A 21,458-nucleotide genomic window follows, 5' to 3' on the forward strand; every position below is an offset into this window, starting at 1 on the left:
TGGATGGCTGATAAGCTATAAAGAGTTTAAATCATAGAGCTAAACTGCCAGATTTATCACTAAGCTACTGCAGTGAACAAAACAGGCTTTTCATATTCACACACCAAGACAAAGATCGGAGGGAGAGTCAAGGCTTGTCAAAAGGTGTGTCATCACCACAGCCCCTCTGCAGGCCTGGCTTGTAATCAGCAATTTACCCTGAAGGTATTTGCCACTTCTCTCACCCGACTCCCCCGCTGTTCCTCTCTCTGCGTCTCTGGCTAGCTTAACCTCTTATTCCTCTTTTCCACACCATTTTCCTCCCCCTGTCCTGCTGCCCAGTGTCAATGAGGGCCTCTGAGGCATTCTATTATTCCCCTGACAACACCCTTGCTCCGCTCTCCACCCCACTTTTTCCTCTCTCTGTATTCCTTATCTCTTCCCTGCCTCCACACATTGTCCCCACTTCAGCCAGTCGCTGGCTCCACTGTAGCTGAGGACAGTGTGGTCTCCTGTGATTGGCAGTGATTCTCCCAAAATTATTAATTGGCACGGTGGGAAGTACAAAGAAGCATTTAGACAGAAAATCCCCACTCAGAACAATTGTTTGAGGCAGTGTCTCACCTATCCATCTATTCAATACAACAACAAACAGTGTGAGAAGTAACACCTGTGGTGTCAACACAGCTTGCCGCTTGTCCTGTTCTCATTCTCACAAGATCCTGTCACACCTAATGTACCTTCACTAACATTAATAGGATAAAATGCCTGAATTTTCACAGTATAGGTAGCAGCTTCCATCACTCACATAAGCAATGCCTTCATTTTAACCCCATGTGGTCATTTGTACACACACACACACACACACACACACACACACACACACACACAATATGAATACCACACAAGTCCTGATGTTGTTGTATGTTTACTTTTGTCCAAAAAGCATGCCAGCATGAAACTTCAGCTGGATTCATACTTGCCACAAGCTACACCAAGCTGGCATTGTTGACCACCTAAAAAAGATCTCCAAATGGCAGTCTAGCACTGTGGTGAGGATGGGAAAACAGAGCTGAAAAAGCATGACAGCTGGTATCAAATGTCTAGTAATCAATCCTTATCTTCACTAAGGAAAAACTGCAACCACTTTTATTTAGCATCGCTTAGGCTGAACCATTGGTCATCATTACAAATACAAAAGTGACAATGCAAAAGCAACCTAAGTTGCAAAACCAAATGATTTTAGATTTTTGGACACTGTTCTGGTGCCTTTTTCATATCTGATGTGGGCCAGCCGTCATAAAAAAAAATGCCATTTCACTCATCGTTAGTAACTTGAAGATGATCTTTCCTTGAAGGCATTCTACGCAGGATTTTCCTAAAAACAATACATAGCCCTATTTGTCTGCCTGTATTTACTTATTATGTTGCTGTGTTTGAACGTTCCAGGGCACAGCGCGCAGGTGAGGTCAGGACTTTATAAAAACATAGTGACTAGACAGCAGACTGTAGGCAGCATGTTATCAAGAGGATGCTACGAAAATGGCAGACACAGCTATGAAAAAATGCAAATATAGCAAACAAGAGAGAATCTGGTTTTGACTTTCACATTCACAATACTGTTTATGGACAGTAACCAAAAACTTATACCTTTATGTGTCCGTCTAATTATTTTGGCTGCATTATCTATCAGGCAATATTACAGTGAAGATATTTTTAGAAACAAGATAATATATTGGTTCAATATTACCAGTGTTTGTTTTTTAATAATGTGTCATGGATAGAACTGGACCACAACAAACTGTACACCATGGAGATGATGAAATGGTGGAGTTGTGTCAAGTCCCTTACCATCCAGTCAACAAAGCACATACATGCAGTTTGTCAAAGTCGGGTTGGCTTGACACTGTCAAAGGGACTTAATAATCTAAGTGGGAGTCTGGCTCCAATTTCCTCAAACTTAACATAAAATCTAATGTAGCCTTTGAACACATGCAATGATTCAAAGACAAGGTGAAAGGTTTCACTTTATTGCAGGATGTCAGAATCAGCATATGAACCCAATAACCATCAACTGTCAAGCAGTGAAGGAGTTGACCTCTAGCTAAAGCTAGAGGGCTTTCCATAATCCCACTCTTCTTTTTGTATGCTCTGCCATTGTACAACGTTCTTGAGACATCATTGAGCCTGTTTATACCTGGTATTAGCATGCATTTTGGGTTTTGCGCACAAGTGGACTGGATAGCCAAGACACATTGCCGTTCACGTCTGTGTCTAACATGCATCTTCAGCTGACCATCTGTGCTCAGAATTCCTACCTATGTTACTTACACTAGAGGGTTAAAGAGCCTGTGCATGGTTACTAAGTCCACACCATGGATGTACAAAGAGAGTAGAGCTCCACTAATTTGAAAGGGGTTAAAATGATTTAATTGGCAGCTCTTCTAAACTTCCAAAATGTTATAGGACCAAATGGATGAATGTCCGATAGGAAAAACATAATTTCGTCATTTCGCAGTTGTGACACTAAAAAAAAACATTTTCTACAGATTTACAGAAGTCCCTTTTGCCATGTAAGTCAATGGGAAAAAGGCTCTTTATTGTTTGACAACTACAAAAATGGTCTTCAAAGCCCGGCACACTTCACTTCTTGGGGGGGCTGGTCCACACTCTCGCTAGCTGCTCTCTAGCATGATCATTGGTCATGTAAGCAGTTGTGTCGGTACAGCTGGAGATATTGCTGTTAGTATACTCCTGCACGTCTCCTTCAATAACGCAAAATGATGGAAGGCCGTGCAACACTTAGTCCAACTCGTGCGAAATGGGCAAGTTGTAGAGTGTTGGCGAACTGTCAACAAAACAACCACGGCATCCTGCACTGATGACAAACTTATTGCCAGGGAGGCATCAGCTCACATTGGTGTTTATGTTCCAAAAGATACGTGGTCAAATGTGTCCAAGACCAACTTGACATGTGGTTTAAGTGACTGGATCACAATGCTTCTTGGTGGTCATTTACAATTGTATTTAGCTCTGTCAAGTGGTGATCATCGGATCACCTATGACGCATGTTAACAGGTAAATACAGCCTTTTAGAAATCTTGTCCCTCTCCACATCTCTTCTTTCCTCCATGTTTAAACCCCAAAATACTCATGATAAAAATACATTGCTCAGCTATTACAGACTTGTCATGTCCTTGTAGGTAACTCCTCATTCAGGCCAGCACTGTGACTTGTGCGTTCTATATGAACGAGATGACACATGTCTGTCAATGCTCAATTACACCCCTCCTCCCAACCATGGTTAAATATGGGTCGGACGCTTGGTTGGATGCCTGGCTTTGGTGATCATGCCTCTCTATTAGGGATGGAAATACCTGAGTGATATCAGCGTCTAAACCTCATTTACAGACTCCCCAGAAACACAGAGAAAGAAAAAGGACGGAGGGGAGAGAAATAGAAAAGGCCACAGCAAGCAAGAGTAGGAGCGTGCTAATGGACAAAAGAAGAGGCGTGAAACTGAAACAGCTTTTATGTAACTTAGTACAGATCCAGTGTAATTCTGTGGGACTATATGGTTTGCAAGTGAAATATATGGCACTACATCGCAGACTCTCTGCTTAAGGTGACAACCAGAGATTAACCTGTGACAGCTGTCTCAAAAGGGTGGGTCCAACTTGGGTTGAATGAGCATTCAGTAATATTTAATTGTGCGAAGCTGCTGTATGAAAGGGGTTTAATGATGCCAAGCAAACGATGAGTCTTTACTAGAAGGACAAAACTCTAGGTCTCTGTTTGACATGAGGAGCAGGTCGGTGAATGTCAAGAGACATGAGGCATGAATCAACTGAGGAGAGAGGAGCAGACTTTTTAAAAGAAAGGAGACATCAAGGCTGAACTGACTTCAAGGCAGAACACACCATCTGCATTTGCAGATAAAAGTGAAATGTGGTTTTCTCAGTGGACAAGAATGGCCCCATCATGTGCCCTAGTCATATCTGCAGAGAGAAAAACGGAGATAAAGTGTGTGTGTGTGTGTGTGTGTGTGTCTGGCCAATGCATGCAGCAAGTAAGAGAGCGAAAAAGAGACACAGAGTTGTGATAAGCAGTGCAGAAGCATATGTATCGGCAGCTCTGAGGCTGTGGCAGATCCACAGAGCCTGTAGTATCAAGGAGTTGGCCTCTCTGGCTACCCTCATAGCAGATACTTTCCATGCCACTGCCGTTAACAGCTCCTCCGGGGTCTATATCACCAACAGTTGGAGGACGTGTGCACAGCTAGCTGAGGGGGAAGGGAGGAGTGTTTGTTGTGTAAAGGCCCCTCTCTTCCTCTCCTTTGCTTCTTTCTTTATTTCTTCCTCCCCCACTCCCCTCCCACTTTTATCTCCCACATGGTTCCTCCAGGAGCCATCATCTGACAACACCCTCCACCCCCACACGTAACCACCTCCTGCCACATGACAAACATGCACACACAGCCATAACACCACAGGAAAACGCCCTCGCATCCTCAGGATGTACCGCTCATCTGATCATCAGAGAAAAGCATCAACATCTTTGAGTTGCTGCCAGTCGTAACTGACTGATGCATCAAAACAAAAACTTGTTGGCTTATTTGCCTGAATAGTCAATCTTGATTTACAGCATGTCTCTTTGAGCCAGAGTGAAAAGTTGTGTCCTCCACACCTGTTTTAACTAGCATTTTGACACGTTCAAAGAACTAGAGCCTCCAGGCGCGGACACCATTTGTTCATGTACATACGCAAACAGGAAGAACGACTACAGGTTGATCTAAATAAGCTACACTACTATGTAGGAACAGTGACAAACACTAATTATAGCTCATACACTGCACAACTGTAAGGTCAGTTTCAACTTTCAATGAGTTTTATTATAGTGTGTCAGGGCCAGGTGGGACAGGTGGCTGGGCTGGTGGAGGAGAGGCTGTGTGTGTGTGTGTGTGTGTGTGTGTTTGGGGGGGGGGTGTTGGTGGACAGATCCTTCCTGAAACAGATGGAGGCCCTTTGCCTTGGCCTAGCTTGCTAGCTATGTGGGTGAAGATCATTAAGCACAGGAGATGGGAGGCCACCCAGTACAGCCCAGCGCCTCTCATAATTCCACTGTCAGCTCTGAGGAAACCACATCATCAACTTCCTTATATAAAATGGAGCTTCCTGCTTCAGCTTACATCCCAGTGGTCCCATTCGCAGACTACACAAACATGCGCCTGCATATACGTGCACATACACACGAGCAGATCGTTAAAATTCAGCCTGCTGGCCCTGAGGAGAGAAAAAATAGTCTGTGACCAGTGTGGTTGTAGATTGCAGAGGGAGGAGTCTTGAAATGAGGAAAACAACATGAAGCAGATGGCTGCAGCCTTGGAGTCAAAGCACAAAGACATGAGGAGGAACTGCTACTTGACAGGAAAGGAATAGCAGCTTTTAAAGAAAACGTTTAAATGGACATGCTAGGTGGCACACTGTTAACAGAAGAGAATATCGTTCCAAAATGTAAGTGAAACATTTGGAGGCAATCATTGGTGGCAAAGACACCTAAATATGGTGAGCGAACAGGTGGTGCAGGGGCAGCAACACCTCTGTCTTTGGCTACATCCACACTATTATGTTTACATTTCAAAACAGCGTTTTAAAAGCACTTAAGCACTGTTTCAGCAATAATCCCCATTCATTCTAACACACCTAAAAACATATCAAATGATGAACCAGTGCACCGGGCAGGTGCGTGCCAGCATAAACAGGAAGCAGATTGTCTACTCTGCAGTTGGTTGCAGGAAATGCTAAAGAAGAAGAACAGTAATTGCGAAAAGTAAGAATAGAGATTTCTTTGCTTGGTCAACAAGGTGGAACGGTTACTGAAAGTAACACCACTTACTAAGTGTTTACCTCATCATTTTCAAAAGTCTCCATTTTCACCCATCTGGACTAAAACCCAGTCCCAGAGTTTTCAAACTATAACAGGGTTAACAGCATCTTTAAAAGTCTTCATTTCATGAGTTTGAAAATGCCAGAGAGTTTGAAAACAAAAGCATATTAGTGTAGCCTTAAGGCCAAGACACACCAAACTGACATGACAGAACAGTAGAAACAAAGATCAACTGTTGCTTACCCTCACGTTGCCAAAAAATTGTACCTAAACACACTGCAGAGAACACAGCCAATGACCAACTAGCTTGTACGCTCTGTGCCGCATAAGGAGGACATAATGCTCCATACCAGCAGGCGGGGGTAGTCTGTATTAATTACTTAAAAAGGAATCCGGAAGACTGACAAGACAGATTCAAGACACCACTACGCACATTAACAACACAACCCAGTGTTAATAGAACAGAGGGTATTTACTGTGGACTACTGAATAGTAACACAAACAATTATGAACTGTTTCTGATGAAGAACTCAGTAGCTTAAAACATAATTTTACCTAATATAACAAATTTGTTTCAATCTAGCGCCCTCTTGTCTTAAGTCATTTGTTTGCTTTCCTCACTTTGGTTTCTCTTTTCATGCTTCGAGCTGAACTGCCAATCAGACTGATTTTATTCACCGACAAAAAGCCGATGAGGGCCAACTAGTGCCAAAACTGCAGGGTACACCGCCAAAACGAGCGCAACAGACACTCACCAACAGCCTGACATTGACCAACGGCCGACCATGGTGCGTCAGGGCCCTTAGTCATGCATTCCAGCAAACACAACTGGCTATGTAACTTGCAGAAACCTGCACCAGTGACTAATACATACGTTTCTTTTCAGTATGCAGAATTCATACATCAGAAGAAGTTGGAGAGTGTAAGCTGTTTGAATAGCTGTTCAGCCTAAAGAATCAGTAGGTATTGTACTCTGAGAATTGGTTGTAGTCTTGGCACTGTAATTAAAGTGCAACACATAACAAAGGGCAAAAGATGATACAGTGTTGGGTCTTCGTGGCTCTAGTTCTTTGAATTCAGCCTGACATATCAAGGTCCTGATATCCCCAAACAATGATGCAATAGCTCCAAATACACTTAGGCCAGATTCAGTCCAACATGAACCCTGTGTGAAAAAACCCACGGCTCTAATTCATTTAAATAAGTCCTCAAGATTGACTGCAAAAAGGCAAAAAAATTGAATCACGCTCAACTTTTGCAGCGATGCACTGCAACATTATCTGATTAGGTTAATGAAGTATGTTTAGGCACACACCCTAGTAGACTGCTTTACAACATTAACTCCGTATTTCTACTGTTTACCTTGTGATCGTGACCAAAGATATAACAGCCGCCGCCATCATAACTTTCCAGACCTGTAAAATCCTGTGTGTGAGTTTTACAAACCATTAAGCCATGTGTTGGTGTCTGATAAGCCTTTGAAAAATTGTACTTCTACTACCAGGTACTACATCATTGTCTCACCTACATGCTCCGTGCAAAACACAGCTATTTTCAGTCTGAATCTTACTCATTCATTTGAATGACATCCCTCCATTGAAGCAAATGCTCCATCAGAAAAGTTGAACCTGGCTCAACTTTTGTTGGAATGCTATGCAACATCATCCAGTATGGTGCTACGTTTCTGGATTGTATTTCATTGTGTCACCAGTAACTGAAACAATGCAGGGCTGTAGACGGTCTGAACGCCCACTCAGATCTAATACTTCCAAACTACAGTGCTATTTGATCCAACAGCGACAGATGAGGAATAGCCTACATTTTTTAGCACTAGTTAATATTTTGAAAACAAACTGTGCAGAGATACACTGGGGTTGTAAACACTCAAAGTGTGCCAACCAGAACTCTTTATTTTAGCCTGTGGCCTCCTGCAATCTATGTAGTCAGCCAAGTGCGTGCCAGTGTGCACCCCACTAAAGCCTCACAGATCCACACCCCTCCTGTGCGTCCCCTTATGCCAGCTCTCAGACAAATCTCCAGTCAGCATTGCTATAAAAATTTCCACTTTTTTTGCCTACTCTGTTTTCTCTAAGAACATGTTCCAGAATAAATCTCTCTCTTTATTACCACCTCTCATTGTGGTGTTGCATCACACACACAAACAGACACAAACACACACCAACATAAAACAAAACACTGTTACTGGGCTGTAAAAAAAACAAAACATATATTAACCAGTGACTCCAGTAAGTTTTCCAGGACTCCCACTGGATGAGACCTGATTTCGTGAAGTTCTCATCACTTACTTTCTCTCAGCCTTCTCATCTTTGCTTCACGACCAGACGCAAAGGCACAGAGTGAAAAAGCAACACTGGAGGGATGCCGCCCCAGACTGGAGACAGAGAGAGGGAACCATGGGGAGCTGCAACAATGGAGCTGGCTGAAACAAACCCCGGTGTATGTGCCCCTCTACCTCCCCCTCTGTGCACACACTCCCCATGTGAAACCATCTGATGCATGTACTGCTGCTCTCACTTGTCAATCACAACTGGGGGAGGGGCAGCAGCCTCTTGCAAAGCACACCACCTCCAAACAGTCCATGCAAGGGAGGGTATTAAGAAAGACATGCAAAAAGGTTCATCTTTGAGGGGCACTCATAGAGCGAGGAAAAAGTTTTGAAGGCTTTATGTGTAGCCTGATCTGGAAAGGAAAGTGTCAGAGGTTGGTGTCTGTGAGGCCGTAAGAAGGGTTGATCTGGGGATGTGTCAGTGGGTGGGACAGAAGGAAAGAAAGGGAAAGGGATGAGCAATGAGTGAACAGTGGAGATCAGGGATGAGAATGGATCATTGTTGTTGTGTGGGGGGCTCTAATCTCCTCCCTGGAACTGACAAAGGAGGTAAAGCAGCCCAAGGTTGAAGATAAACACATTATCGGTGATTTAAGTCACCAACCACTGAACATTTATGATAATAGTGCAGATATCACAGCAAATAATAGGAAAAAAAAAATCACCAATTCCAACCTCTGCTTGCTTCTGCTAGTAATATCCTGCCACACATCATCACCACAACCATCCTTGGCCCTCACTTCAAAGCCCCCTAATTGAGGCCAGACTGGCAACACATATTAAGTGACTGCTATCTGCAGTATTAATCCACAAAAACTGGGAATCAGCAAGAGAGTCAGTGTGTGTCTGAAGTTGGGCCATGATAGAGCAACACTTAAGCCTTGATCCTATTCCCCCTGTTAATCCATTTGCTTTCTAGACAACAGAAACAAGAACGTGCTTACAGGCTGCCTGCTCTTGCTTATTTACCAGATCTAATAGGACTAAATCTTCTTTTACAATCAGACTGCGGGCTTTGCAAAAATAGGAGCCCCCACCCTATAAGGGCTGCAGCCGCAGCTAGCACCCAGTCAGAGTGGAGAGCCTCCATCCTCCAGGGGGAAGGGAAAGAAAGAACCACCATCTGGGGTTTAGTCATGGTGATGCCAGGGGCTGGGGCTCAGAGACAGGGAGGCTGCTGGGGCTCGGGAAGGGGATGGGGTAGAGGGACTGCTAATGGGTAGGTGGTAGTGGGACAAGTGATGGCAATGAGGATGGTGCTTGGGGAGAGGTAGACAGAGAGGTTAGTCCTTGAACATGCCAAACACAAGACTGGAGGGGACAGGGGTTGATGTAGATGAAGCTGGGTGACAGGAGTTTGGCAGCTAATGATGAGTGAGAAGATATTTCATGATCCGTCAACAGGAGCAGTGACAAGAATAAAAGCTTACTGTGATCTTCACAGCTCTGCACGCCCAAACAGGTGTTTTCAATTACTCTGTCTGATTAGACATCTAATCAGGCTGCAACTTTGTGATGTCACCATCTCTATTAACTAACTTTATTGATAACAGTGTTAAGTGTCTCTCCTCAACGGGTGCAACAAAACTAGGAGTGAGGTAGCTCTCAATCATGGACAATCTTCACACAAAAACAGTCTTGAAAAGAGGTCCAGTCAGGCAACATAAATGAAAACACCTACGTGAGATGAGAGGGTGTGTGAGGACTTTAAGTTCAGGAGATACTGGGTCTATCCACAATGTTCAACTAAGTTATTCAGTATCTCCTGAACTGACAGGTTGAACAGTATAGTTGTGATTAAAACTAAAAATTAAAACTGGCTATCAAAACAAGTGTGAAACGGCAGAAGCAAAGACAGAAGCTAGATTTCGTAAGAAGAGATAGCAATCCCTTTTACACAAATGTTGCACTGTAGAGCCACTACAAAATCTTTACCACACCCCTACATTTTTACACAGAACCAAACAACAGCAGCATTATACCACTCCTGTGAGTGATTTTAGATAGTATGCAGGCATCGGGAAGCAAAAGAGGTGTAACAGCGTGACATATAACAACGTCAGCCTCTAGTGTGACATATGACATGTGTCGGTAGCCCATTGTAAACAATAACAATGGCATAACATGGGAATAACAGTCACAACCATCCCTATTATATGGCAGCTGATCAGTCCTTCTGCGATTCTCTCGTAAGTCGGCCCATCCTTCACCGTCCCCGTCATTTGACGGTTAATGGCCACTTTGTCTGCAAGGGCAAGGAGGGTGCGCAATTCTTTGCCTCCCCAGTTGCTCATCTTCACAGTAGTGTCTGTCAGGTTTGCGTTTCCCTCTTGCTACTAGTACTAGCTGCTCATTCCTGCTATCAGCTGTTTCCTGTTTATCTACCGCCAGTGGGTCACAAGTGCAGCGTCATCAAAAGCTCCTCCCACAAGTCATCAACAGCCCCTCCTGTGGCGGAAGGGCGCCTTGTTCTTTTTAAACCAAAAAGGTTCTGCCAATATGACTACCCTACAAAGAGGAAAATTAGGCACCTCGGATCAACTCACCAATCTGGCTCTGGTCCCGACCTGCTGGCTTTCCCCTTAACACAGACGCTGATTCGGCACTGTTACTACCTCTGCTGCTGGCTTATAAGTGAGACACACCAGCGCCCCCCGCCCCCCCCTTAACTGCTTGTTCATACTTTGGAGCAGTTGTAAAAAAGGAGAATGACAATGGGGTTAAACACACTAAAGCAGCATGATGCTCTTTAATAGCTAAGCTCTTTGCCAACAATTGCCGTGCATTATAGAGTGAGGGTTTTTTTTGCTATCTAATTGGAAGATGAAAAAACTATTCTATATGTCACATGAAAAACACTTAAAAGTAATACCCAACTGTTTCTGCTACCGATGTAAAGAGTGGAAAAGTAGTTAATGACTGACAAGGTCCATCTGACCAAAATGTCAAATTTATAATCACAGGAGCCAATTAACAGTGTGTGGATTATTTTTCTTTGGTTTTTATTTTCAATTCTCATCAGACAGGTGTTTCCTGTTTTTCTGAGCTGCAGTGATAGAGTGTCAAATCAGCCACGTCATCAGCTATCACTTACAGCTATCACAGGATATAATGAACTGTTCACAATTAAAATGCAGCTAAAATTATCATTGTGTGTTTAGCGTCGTAAACAACCTTTCCATTTGTTAGAAGCTCTGTTTAGAAAACCAGAGTGGAAACAGAAAGCCTGGAACAATATAAGGTTTGTGCTGACCTATGAAAAGATATACTTTTTCTTACAGATCAGCCAGGGGCCATATGTATAACTGATGCATACGCAAAAAATGCGTACACCTTTTTCCACACATAAACTGGACTTATGAACTTATAAAGGAAGAATGTGTGGTGAGGATGTGCACACCTCATACGTTCTTTAGATGAGGCGTGCACAACGTTTTACCTGAGACAGCTGTAGCTGTTACAATGAGGAGGAGATTACATATTAGCTGAGAGCCAGAAAGCATTGTTTTTAGGTGGTTTGCCAACTTCAGTGTTTGTTGTTATTTTTGCAGCTTACACAGCTTTCTGTAAAATGTCAATCAAAGGCGCATTTATAAAGTCGATCTTGAGTTATTTTTGAGTGATACATTTCACCGTCATTTTTATTCACCTCCCTGTAAATGATAATTTATCTTAACCTGTGGAGCACTTCATAAAGTCGGTTTCCATATAAGCGCTGTGAATTAATTATTGATCATCCTTGTGATATTTAATAATAATGATGATACTGTAATGCTGATTTGCAGAAACATAACTAAATAACATTAAGGACGCTACAAATATTTACAGATTGTAGAACCTCACCAATGCGCCACAGTCGCTGAAATTGTACTTTTTTTTTTACTGTATTCCTTTGATAAGTCTAATGAGTGGTGGAAGGGCACATGTATCGATATGCATGCGTATATTTGAGGGCATTTCTTCATCCATTTATGTTGAACTGGGGGTGTGGGAATGAGGCTTGCGCTTGTGTGCCCAGCACCACAATGATGGAGATTCATACAAAGGAATCTGGCGTACACACACCTTTATCAGTCTGACAAAGGGAATGCATATGCTCATCTCTGTCTTTGTGTGTGTACACAGTTTTAGTCAGTTATCTACACAGAGTTTTATGCATCTGGCCCCAGGACTTTTGTTGGTGTCGGACAGTTTTTTACCAGAGACTTGATTTTTGGGGGGGGGGGGGGGGGGGGTTAGCTGTTCAGCATAAATTGCCACAGATATTAGTGTTTCTCCGATGCTATTTAGTAGTTGCTTGATATTTCATACTGGATCTGAGTGGTGGACAAAGTGACAGACAATTAAATCAACATCACCATCCATAGAGGCACTCAGGTAGCATGTCTTAAAACCTGTACCCTCTTTTATGCCCGTGCACATTGGAGACTCTTCCCCACCCAGAACAAAAAGAGACATTTCAGCGTAGAGTAGAAATTTACCTTGTTTCACTAGGTGTCTTCTCCTTTTCCTGACACAAACAAGAATGGTAATGGCTCTCATTGGTAACAGCATCATGTTATGGGACAAGGAATAATCTATCTAAAAGACCTCAAGACTGCTGACTGGCTTTGTCCGCCCACTACTGTGCAACATTTATTCTTCCTATTATCGTTCTTGTTAATTGCCACTGTCAGAAGTCTGTATTAAGGGGACCTTCACACCAACAACTGCACACTATGACAAACTGCAAAGACGTAATTTGTACAGAGAAAAAATAAAGGAAATAGAAACCACAAGTCCAACTGAAGGCTTATGAAATTGCCATTATGCTTAGCTCATCATTAGTCCAACAATGGACACTGAGAGGAGGCCAATTTAAGTCAGTCACAACATATGACAGGCAGCTGATGAAGATGTATGGAATAAATGCACAACGATGTGCCAACCAGGCTGCCAGCAGAGCACGGAGTGGGAAGATGACAGGGACAGAGGTCCTTGGCATGAAGGACTACGTCTGGCAATGAAGGGCACATCACAGAGGATCCAGCAATAGGGGCCTGCAGCGTCTGTTGGCTGTGGGATTTTAAGCATCATTTCACAGACACATAGCCAAGAAATTAAGCGTACGCCACAGAGACAAAAAGCCAGGCAAAGGGGACAGGCGTGTTGACCCTAGGCCTCCTTCCTCCAGATCGTGCCCTTACTCTTTCATACTAATGTGCTTTCTCTTCCTCATTCACTCGCTCTCCATCTCTAGGACACTCTTCTCCACTTCCCCTCTTTCTCCTTACCTCCCACTCATTCTTTCCTTCCTCTCCATCTCACCCACTCAACTCTCTCATCCACACTATACACACATACACACACTGCTTTCCCAGCTCACTGCCTGCAGCCTGAGGAAAGTGGAAACCAGCGACAGTGAAGTGTATCAGCCAAGGAACAATGTGCAAGGGGCTGTTTTGTAAGGCTAGCCAAGGAGATTGGGGGAGACTCCATTATCACTGACCAGCACCGTAGAAAGAAAAGAGCTGCCCCAACAGCACCACAGCCATACTGTCAGACTCACTCGCTGAGTTTGTCGATATCTACCCTTGTAGCAGTTTCACTGGGTACAAAACATTGCGGTCTGTGTGAATGTGCCATTCATTACAAAAGCCTCCACTATGAGAAACAGAAACAGGTGTTTCAACATCACTATTACAGTAGACATTTAGTCAGTTTCCTTTGCCATCATGAGTTTTCCAAACTTACAACACTGTAGCTTGCACAAAACAAAAAAATCCCCAAAGATCAAAAACATACTCTCACCAACTAGTCGTTAAAGAAGCTGCATGTGACATTCAGATCATTAATACTGCAGCTTACTGCTATTTGCCATGTAAAGATTTAGTGGAGTAAGGGCATCCCGAGCCGAGACTGACGTCATGCAACCTCTCTGTGTGTCGTAATCCAAATGTCTCTGTGTTTGTCATGGTAAGCCGGTCCAGCAGCACATGCATGTTAGTACATGTGAGTCTCTGTGTGTGTCACACTGGCCAGCCAATCGCTGATGCTCTGCTCTGCACTCATATGACAGTTAGTGCTGATCAGGACGCCGTTGTCGCAGAAGCATACAATGTTAGCTTTGACGCCGTTGTTGTTGTCATTAGCGCTGTTTCTGGAGTTAGCACTAGGGGTGGAACAGTACATCGACGATCCAATATCATCGATGCAAAGCAAAAACATCGATACATATTGTCATCTTCATGATACGCCTTTATAATGAAATTTTCATGCATGCAGCAACCACCATGGTTGAAAAATGAAGCCAACATGGAAGTGCCAAAACTGCAGTTCCTTTGATTTCCACTTGAAGCTGATTCCAGGAGCCAGTCCCCATAGACCCCCATGTTAAAATGTCCAACTTTATAGCAGAAATAAACATGTTTATAGCCTGGTGCAAAAAATGGTTTTGGTCTCTATAAGGAATCTACCCCTTCATGACAACTGTACAGGGGTCCATTTCTTTTTTACAACTTAACTGCTTAAATGTTATTAAACCTTAAAGTTATGCATAACTAAGGGGGAGTTACTTTGAGTGACAGCCTGTCTACCGATAGTGTCCTCAGCTCTGGCATGTTGCCCAAATATGGTCACTTCTGGCTCCAAAAAGCCAAGAGGGTAATGGCCAAAATGCCGAACTTGGGGCTTCAAAATGAAAGATCACAAACCAATAATTGACATCACGGTGACTACATCCACAATTTTATATAGTCTATATTCCGATGGCACATCCATGTCACCATTTCCATCCAAGAACACCTCCATAACATTCTAACAGTGCTAGCAGCCAGATAATGGTAAGTGGCTATGAAAAAGCCACAACAATATTTACTGATATTGTCTCACATCTATCACAGGCCCATGAACTGAATCGAAAATCAAAATCATACCGGGGCAGGTTTTGTGTCAGCAAATATCTTATTATCGTCTTATGAATCTATATAATATCATATGGTGATAAAGCTTGCGATTTACAACCCTGTTTTGCACTGTTAGCTGCTAGCCGCCAGCTCAGCCACCTCCATGTTGAGAACCTTGTGCAGGCAATCCTACCCCAAACTCTGAATCATATATGCTCAGAGTGTCTCATATAGTCTAGCTCCTTAATGTTTTTAATAGCCCCTTTTCCACCGCAGGAACTTCTATCAATTACCCGGAATTTTGAAAAACCTCTGCGCTTTTCCACTGAAATTACCTGGGTAAAAAAATTTTCCCTCAACCCCAAATTTACCCTGGAAAAAGTATCTAGTAAGGGGGTAGGACTTTTCAGATTACCCAGAATTGTTGAGGCACAGGGCTGTTCGTCTGTTCGTCCGGAGCTAAATTGTTAAAGACCGTAGTATTGATAAGCACTAACAGTATTGGTTCTTTTGTGTCGGCCCTGGTGGAAACAAAGTGAAGATAACTTGAAAATGACTCGCTGACTGCAGCTATACTCATTACTATAAGTGACATTAACTCTTAGAGAGTAAGAAACCAATACTTTATCCATACTTGTGTTCAGTAACCATGAACATGTAAACATGTAGACAGCGATATTCAATATGCTCTGTCCGCAGTCTCACATCCACACTAACGCTATGTCTCACACAAGGATAGCATGCTAGTTCAGCTAATAGCAAATTGTTACTAATAAGCTCAAATGACAGCTGTCTGTATGTAGACTAACTTCATTTGACACTTATCTTAAAATACTTTAAACTTAGCTACTGGCTGAGACAAACAGCCCCAACTCTACACTGGCATGTGACCAGCCAAGCTGGCAGAGCCAAATACAGGGCACATGGCGAATCATTTACGTCATCACACTAATTTGAATAAATTTTCTGGAACTTTGAGGTGCAGTGGAAACGCAAACCACACAGATTCCCAGGAATTCTTTTACCCAGGTAAACAAATTCCTGGTAATAAAAGTTCCTTTTATTGTGATGAAAAGGGCATCAGAACCTCTGAGTAGTCACTCTTAACAACTGAGCTCCAAAACAAACTAGAACTGTGAAATTATGCATCCCAACACTCTTGTTACTCTACTTGGTCATCTTACTTTATGTCTAACAAGAGAATACTCTAACATGCAGTGTTGGGTGATGCCCTCAGCAGCCACAACACCTGCTGTCTACAATATAGGGATAGGGTGGCAAAGACTGAAACAGGACAACAAAGGCCAGTATAAGACGCTATGGCCACAAGGAAAGACTGATGGTATGGTATGTCAGAGCATGTTGACACCAAAGCCCAGGACAGGGTGAAATCACTCGACGGCCCCCACTCTGTCATGACCAATGACAGCCACTTCCTGCCCCTTCCCTGCCCCCTTTTCCACCCCTGAGTCTTGGGTAGTTCACCCTACACGTTCAGAGATAGGGTTGCAACTGAAGCTGACAGACATTACCCAACCACTTTCAAGCAAGCACAGCCAAAATCACCTTAAAACAAAGACAAAAAATAAAAAAATAAACATCAGGTTGAAAGACTTTGTCATGTGTCAAATTTATATTGATTGACTATTACATACTACTGGCGTAAATTTTCACCAACTTCAGCTATACAGGTCAAAACAAAGGCAAAGCTAAGTGGGAGGGGGAGAGAGAGAGAGAGAGAGAGAGAGAGAGAGAGAGAGAGAGAGAAAGAGAAACAGCCCGAAGTGCTACACTCACGACAGTGCCCCGGCCAGCTTGTCGTGTTGCTGGTATGTGGCATTAAGCAAAACAAACAGGTCTGCCAGACAGTTTCCTCTTATTTCTACAAACACAAAGTCCTCAGAAAGTGAATCCAAATATCCTCCCTCTGTAGCAAGTCACTGCTGGCTACTGTTACACTTTACCCGAATGCCAGAAGTTAGTGTAAATATTCAAGTTTGCAAAGCCACAGAGCAGCACCAACTGGACTAGGACAGGATTATGTGAGCTGCTATCGTAATATCGTCATACATAAAAGTACAGTGATGTGAGCTGAGTCTTCCTGGTATCTGAGGTGTAGAGGACAAACGGTCAAACTAAGGTGGTCTGCATGACCTCATTTTAATAGAAGAAGACATACATTATTGATCCCAGAGGAGAAATACATTTTTACTCCATCTTTTCTTTCCTTTTTTTTTTTTAAACAAATTAACACACAGTTTTCTGATTCAACACCTGTCCAAACGTCCACCCCATGCACCAAATGGCAGAGTGCACACAGGTGTGAAAGCAGAGCTCCAAGCACAATCTTGCCTGGAAGACCATAAAGCTGTCTTAAGACCACATTCAGACACGTAACAGCCCTTTGGCAGTAATACCTGAAACTATTTTACATCACTTAACTCAAGTTGGCGAACATGCTCAGGTGTATATATTTCAAAAAAATCAAAGCAAGAAATAAAAATGGTGAGACAAATTTCAGAATGGGCCAGTTTATTCTGGTCAAAGTGGCTCCACAAGGCACTTAAAATCTAATTGCGCTCTTGGTGAAACTATTAGCGGAATAAAAGTCTCTATATAAACATAGCTACTTAAGCAGATTTGGTCTTCCACGCGCCCAGAACACAAAGCATAACAGCATTAAAGGCATTGGATTTGTACACTACAAACTAAGAAAGCCACCTGCTTTACTCAACACAAATACTCCGCTAAAAAACATCAGAGAAAACAGATCAAGAAAAACACAATTTATTGTCTTACACACTGGAGAGTAAGAGAAACAGTTTGTTAAAGCTGACAACATGCTTTAGCTTGAGACAATTTGTTACAGACACTACAATGCACACTTTAGTCATCAAATATCAGTACCTTTGCCAAGTGCTTCAAATGAATAGCTTAAGTGAATATTCACCATGTGTAGGCTCAAACACAGTTCTGTTTTGTCTTGTCTAAATTTGCTCTTTCACACAGAACTGTAGAGGTCTATCCAGACTGACAACAGTTATAATGGCAGTTTGATTACTCAAAAGAAGTATTTCATCCAAATGCTTAGTAGGTTTCTCACACACATGTTCGCAAAAATGCAGTCATTTTTGAAGCCCAGAAGTGAGAATATTACACTCAAATAATAGGCTTTGGATGGTATATGACAACACACGATCCAAGAACGTCATATCCATTTTGATATCATTCACAATCACCCATTGCCAAAATTCACTCAGTAATTTAAACCGACTTCAGACACCACAAATATGCAACAAGATGAGATAAACTCAGTAATATGCACTCCACCTCTAGTTTTTCCACCCAAAACAGTTCAAAGTGGAGATTTCAGCACTCACACACATCCCACTGACACAATATTGCTCAGTCTTCCTTAGGAGACATGTATTTCCACTGGCTTTCAATCAAAGACCTAAAGCAGTAATCTTCTATTACCATTTATTATCTAGCTATTATCATAACTGCAGATCATTATACTGAGGACCAGAGGAGTTATGACCTTGAACACTCGTGTATCTGACTGAGATGTCACAGTATAAGACTACTACATCAATCTCAATATTTCCTCGAAATCCAGCTGAGGGGGTGTATCTCCACATGAGATCTGCTCAGTGATGCGTTTAAAGACGAATACATCATTTGCAGTAGCAGCAGTGCGACCCTCGTGTGAAACTGAACGGCTCACACCATGTTTGATCAAGAGAAGCATTTGTAAAGTTAAAATCGGGGAGATAAACCGTCCCGTTTGTTGCAACTACATAAGGCATTATTTACTTAAACAATAACGCATTCTCCGCGTTAATCCAGCCTTATCCTACTGAGAAACGCAACAGCACAGGATCCTTAACTTCCATGTAAACTAGGCGCAATGCGATCCCCCATCTGGCTTGCACCTCGTTTAATAACAAAGCGATGCCTACGTGTGTTTCTCTGCCGAAGGGGGTGGGGATGAATGAGTGATGGAGACTGTTGATGCGTGATGTTGACCTTACCAATTTCTATAAATGTGCATTCAATACTCGATGAATTTAACAATTTACATGAACTCTGATGTAATATTTGAATAAGTATGTGTAGGGATTTGCTATTCTGTGAACTCTAAACACATCTCAAGGGACGAGGGGGGTCGGGTCGAGTGATAAAGTTAAATTATGTAATCGTGGTGTGATGAATTTAGTTTATTCTGTCACGGTATGGAGAGTGGGCGAACGATCGTACCTCTGTAACTTATTGTACTCATCTTATGTCGGAAACAAACGTTTAAACCATCGCTTCTTGCAACAAAACAGGACTTGGGCGAGCAAACAATGCCTGAACAGCATCTGCGTCCCTATGGCTACCCAAGCCAGATGGCTTGCAACTGCAAGACAATAAACTCGAACCTCACGCCATGAACTTAACTTTACATGACAGAAAAGACAACAAAACACAGCAGTATAGTGCAATCAGCAAACAGGACAACAACTTCAGTTACTGTACGACTTTTAGCTCTATAATCATATCTCTTAACATTGAAAGGTTGCCACCCAAATGTTCACAAGTTTCGCATCATTTTGCCACTTTTCCCCCAGGCATGTTTCATCATCGTCTGTCATTTGCTTGTTGATTAGATGAATTGAAGTATGGTTTCTATTCATTATAAACATGAGGCTCTGGCTGAATGAAAACAAACGAGTGGCACATGGTTGTTTCATGAACTTCTTTATCTAAAGTTACTCTGAAACATCACAGCATCCGTACATTAAACGTATAAGTAACACGTAACGTTACTATGACTATCGGATCATAAAACTGTATTATGGCTGCTGTATCCAGTTTAAGTCTCTTATGGTATTTTCAACTTTGAGGACCAGCAATTAGCAGTTAAAGCTAACCCGTAGCTGTGCTAACGAGCTGGCTAGCTCGTTACCTAACAGGATTGCCTTAGTAACGTTAACGAACGAGAAGTTCAGAGGACACTGCTAAGCTGGTGAACAAGAGAGCTAGTCACACAAAATGCGCTCCACACACCACTTAGACAAAAAAGCTGACACAAACAACTTTTCTTTTCCGCAACTAAAGACATTCGCGTAACTGCAAGCAACAACAATTTTAATTTACCTCTATTTCAAAGTCGGGAAGGTTGAATGCTGTCCTGAACAGCGAGCAGAAGTGGGCTATGGCGGGGACTTCCCACCAAGACTGGATCTCTTCCACAGAAACGGTACATCCCTGGGACATTTTCGGACTAGATAAATTGTGTAACGCTTGTTTCTCACATTAGAAAGTAGTTTCCTCAGCGACTTATGATAGCTCTGTAACATTACAAATACGACAAAAGTTGCTGGTGTCGTCCCGTTCGTGTAGTTGCCATTGCGACCCGGGGAGCGCTACAATCTGTTTCAATCAGAGTCTCACCGGAGCTGAACAGATGGGAAGGGCGATACCACCGCACGAAGAATAGGGGGGAGCCACTTCTTAGCGCTATATGTTTAACCATATGTTAGCATAAGTAGTCTTTATAGTGTCGCGCATGTTGATATTTTACAACAATAACTTGTAATAATCAAACATATTTGCAATTGGATTTGTCTTTTTTGTTAAAATAGCAAAACCTATAGTCAACAGTACCCCTTTGAATTGATAGTGCGGCCGCCGTTTAAAGGGAATGCTTGTGAATGGTGAATGAATAAAAAAAACTGAAAAGATGCACCAGGTATGAACCAGGTAACTTTTTTTAAAGCGACATCCCCATTTTTTTCCGTGCGTGGCGGTATAAGATTGTGTTTGTCATTATCTGGCTAATGTAAATTAATTTCCTATTTCCTATTGTCAACGTTTTTGAACCTATTACCCTTTGATTCACTTACAACAACAACAGCAACAAGAGTTTTCAAACACTTATTTATTCTAATGACTCGTTCAGATAACCACTGTAGCATAAAGTAAATTGGCAGCTACATTTCGATTTTGTAAACAACATCGCGTTGGAAGTTTTGACCGATACACTACACAGGAGCTCCCCCTATCGTAAAATGTGAAAAGTACATGCTATGAGACAGCAGTAATGCCCAGTGACACTGAGAGGCAGCCACTCATTCAAAAACAAAGTATAATGTATCTAACCTAAATAAATACATACATATAAAAGGTAGACACCTTGTCCTATTCACGTACCAAGGCTTTAAGTACAAAACTTAAAGCCCATTCTAGGGGGCTCTTTTAGCTATATCCTTAATACACGCACTTGAGAGGTACTTGAGTAGTTGAGCAGAAAGTGTAATTTGGGTCCTGTGGGTGGCACTAGAGGAAAGGCTATGGGCTCCTTTAGATCAGGCGTT

At 42.5% G+C, this 21,458-nt stretch overlaps 1 protein-coding gene across 4 annotated transcripts in view; it reads right to left on the minus strand.

The window, feature by feature from the left end:
• LOC125887001 (cat eye syndrome critical region protein 2) overlaps positions 1-20,629 on the minus strand; it is a 46,136-nt gene extending 25,507 nt beyond the window's left edge. For 3 of the 4 annotated variants that reach the window (XM_049573444.1, XM_049573442.1, XM_049573441.1), the window contains exon 1: positions 20,239-20,629. In XM_049573444.1, the coding sequence (XP_049429401.1) occupies positions 20,239-20,358 (120 nt within the window). In that variant the 5' untranslated portion in view covers positions 20,359-20,629. The remainder of the gene's footprint in view (positions 1-20,238) is intronic. The other variant, XM_049573443.1, reaches the window with a different exon arrangement.
• Between the last annotated feature and the right edge of the window lie 829 nt (positions 20,630-21,458).

This window comes from Epinephelus fuscoguttatus, linkage group LG4 (genome assembly GCF_011397635.1).
Source record: "Epinephelus fuscoguttatus linkage group LG4, E.fuscoguttatus.final_Chr_v1".
NCBI classification, from domain to species: domain Eukaryota; kingdom Metazoa; phylum Chordata; class Actinopteri; order Perciformes; family Serranidae; genus Epinephelus; species Epinephelus fuscoguttatus.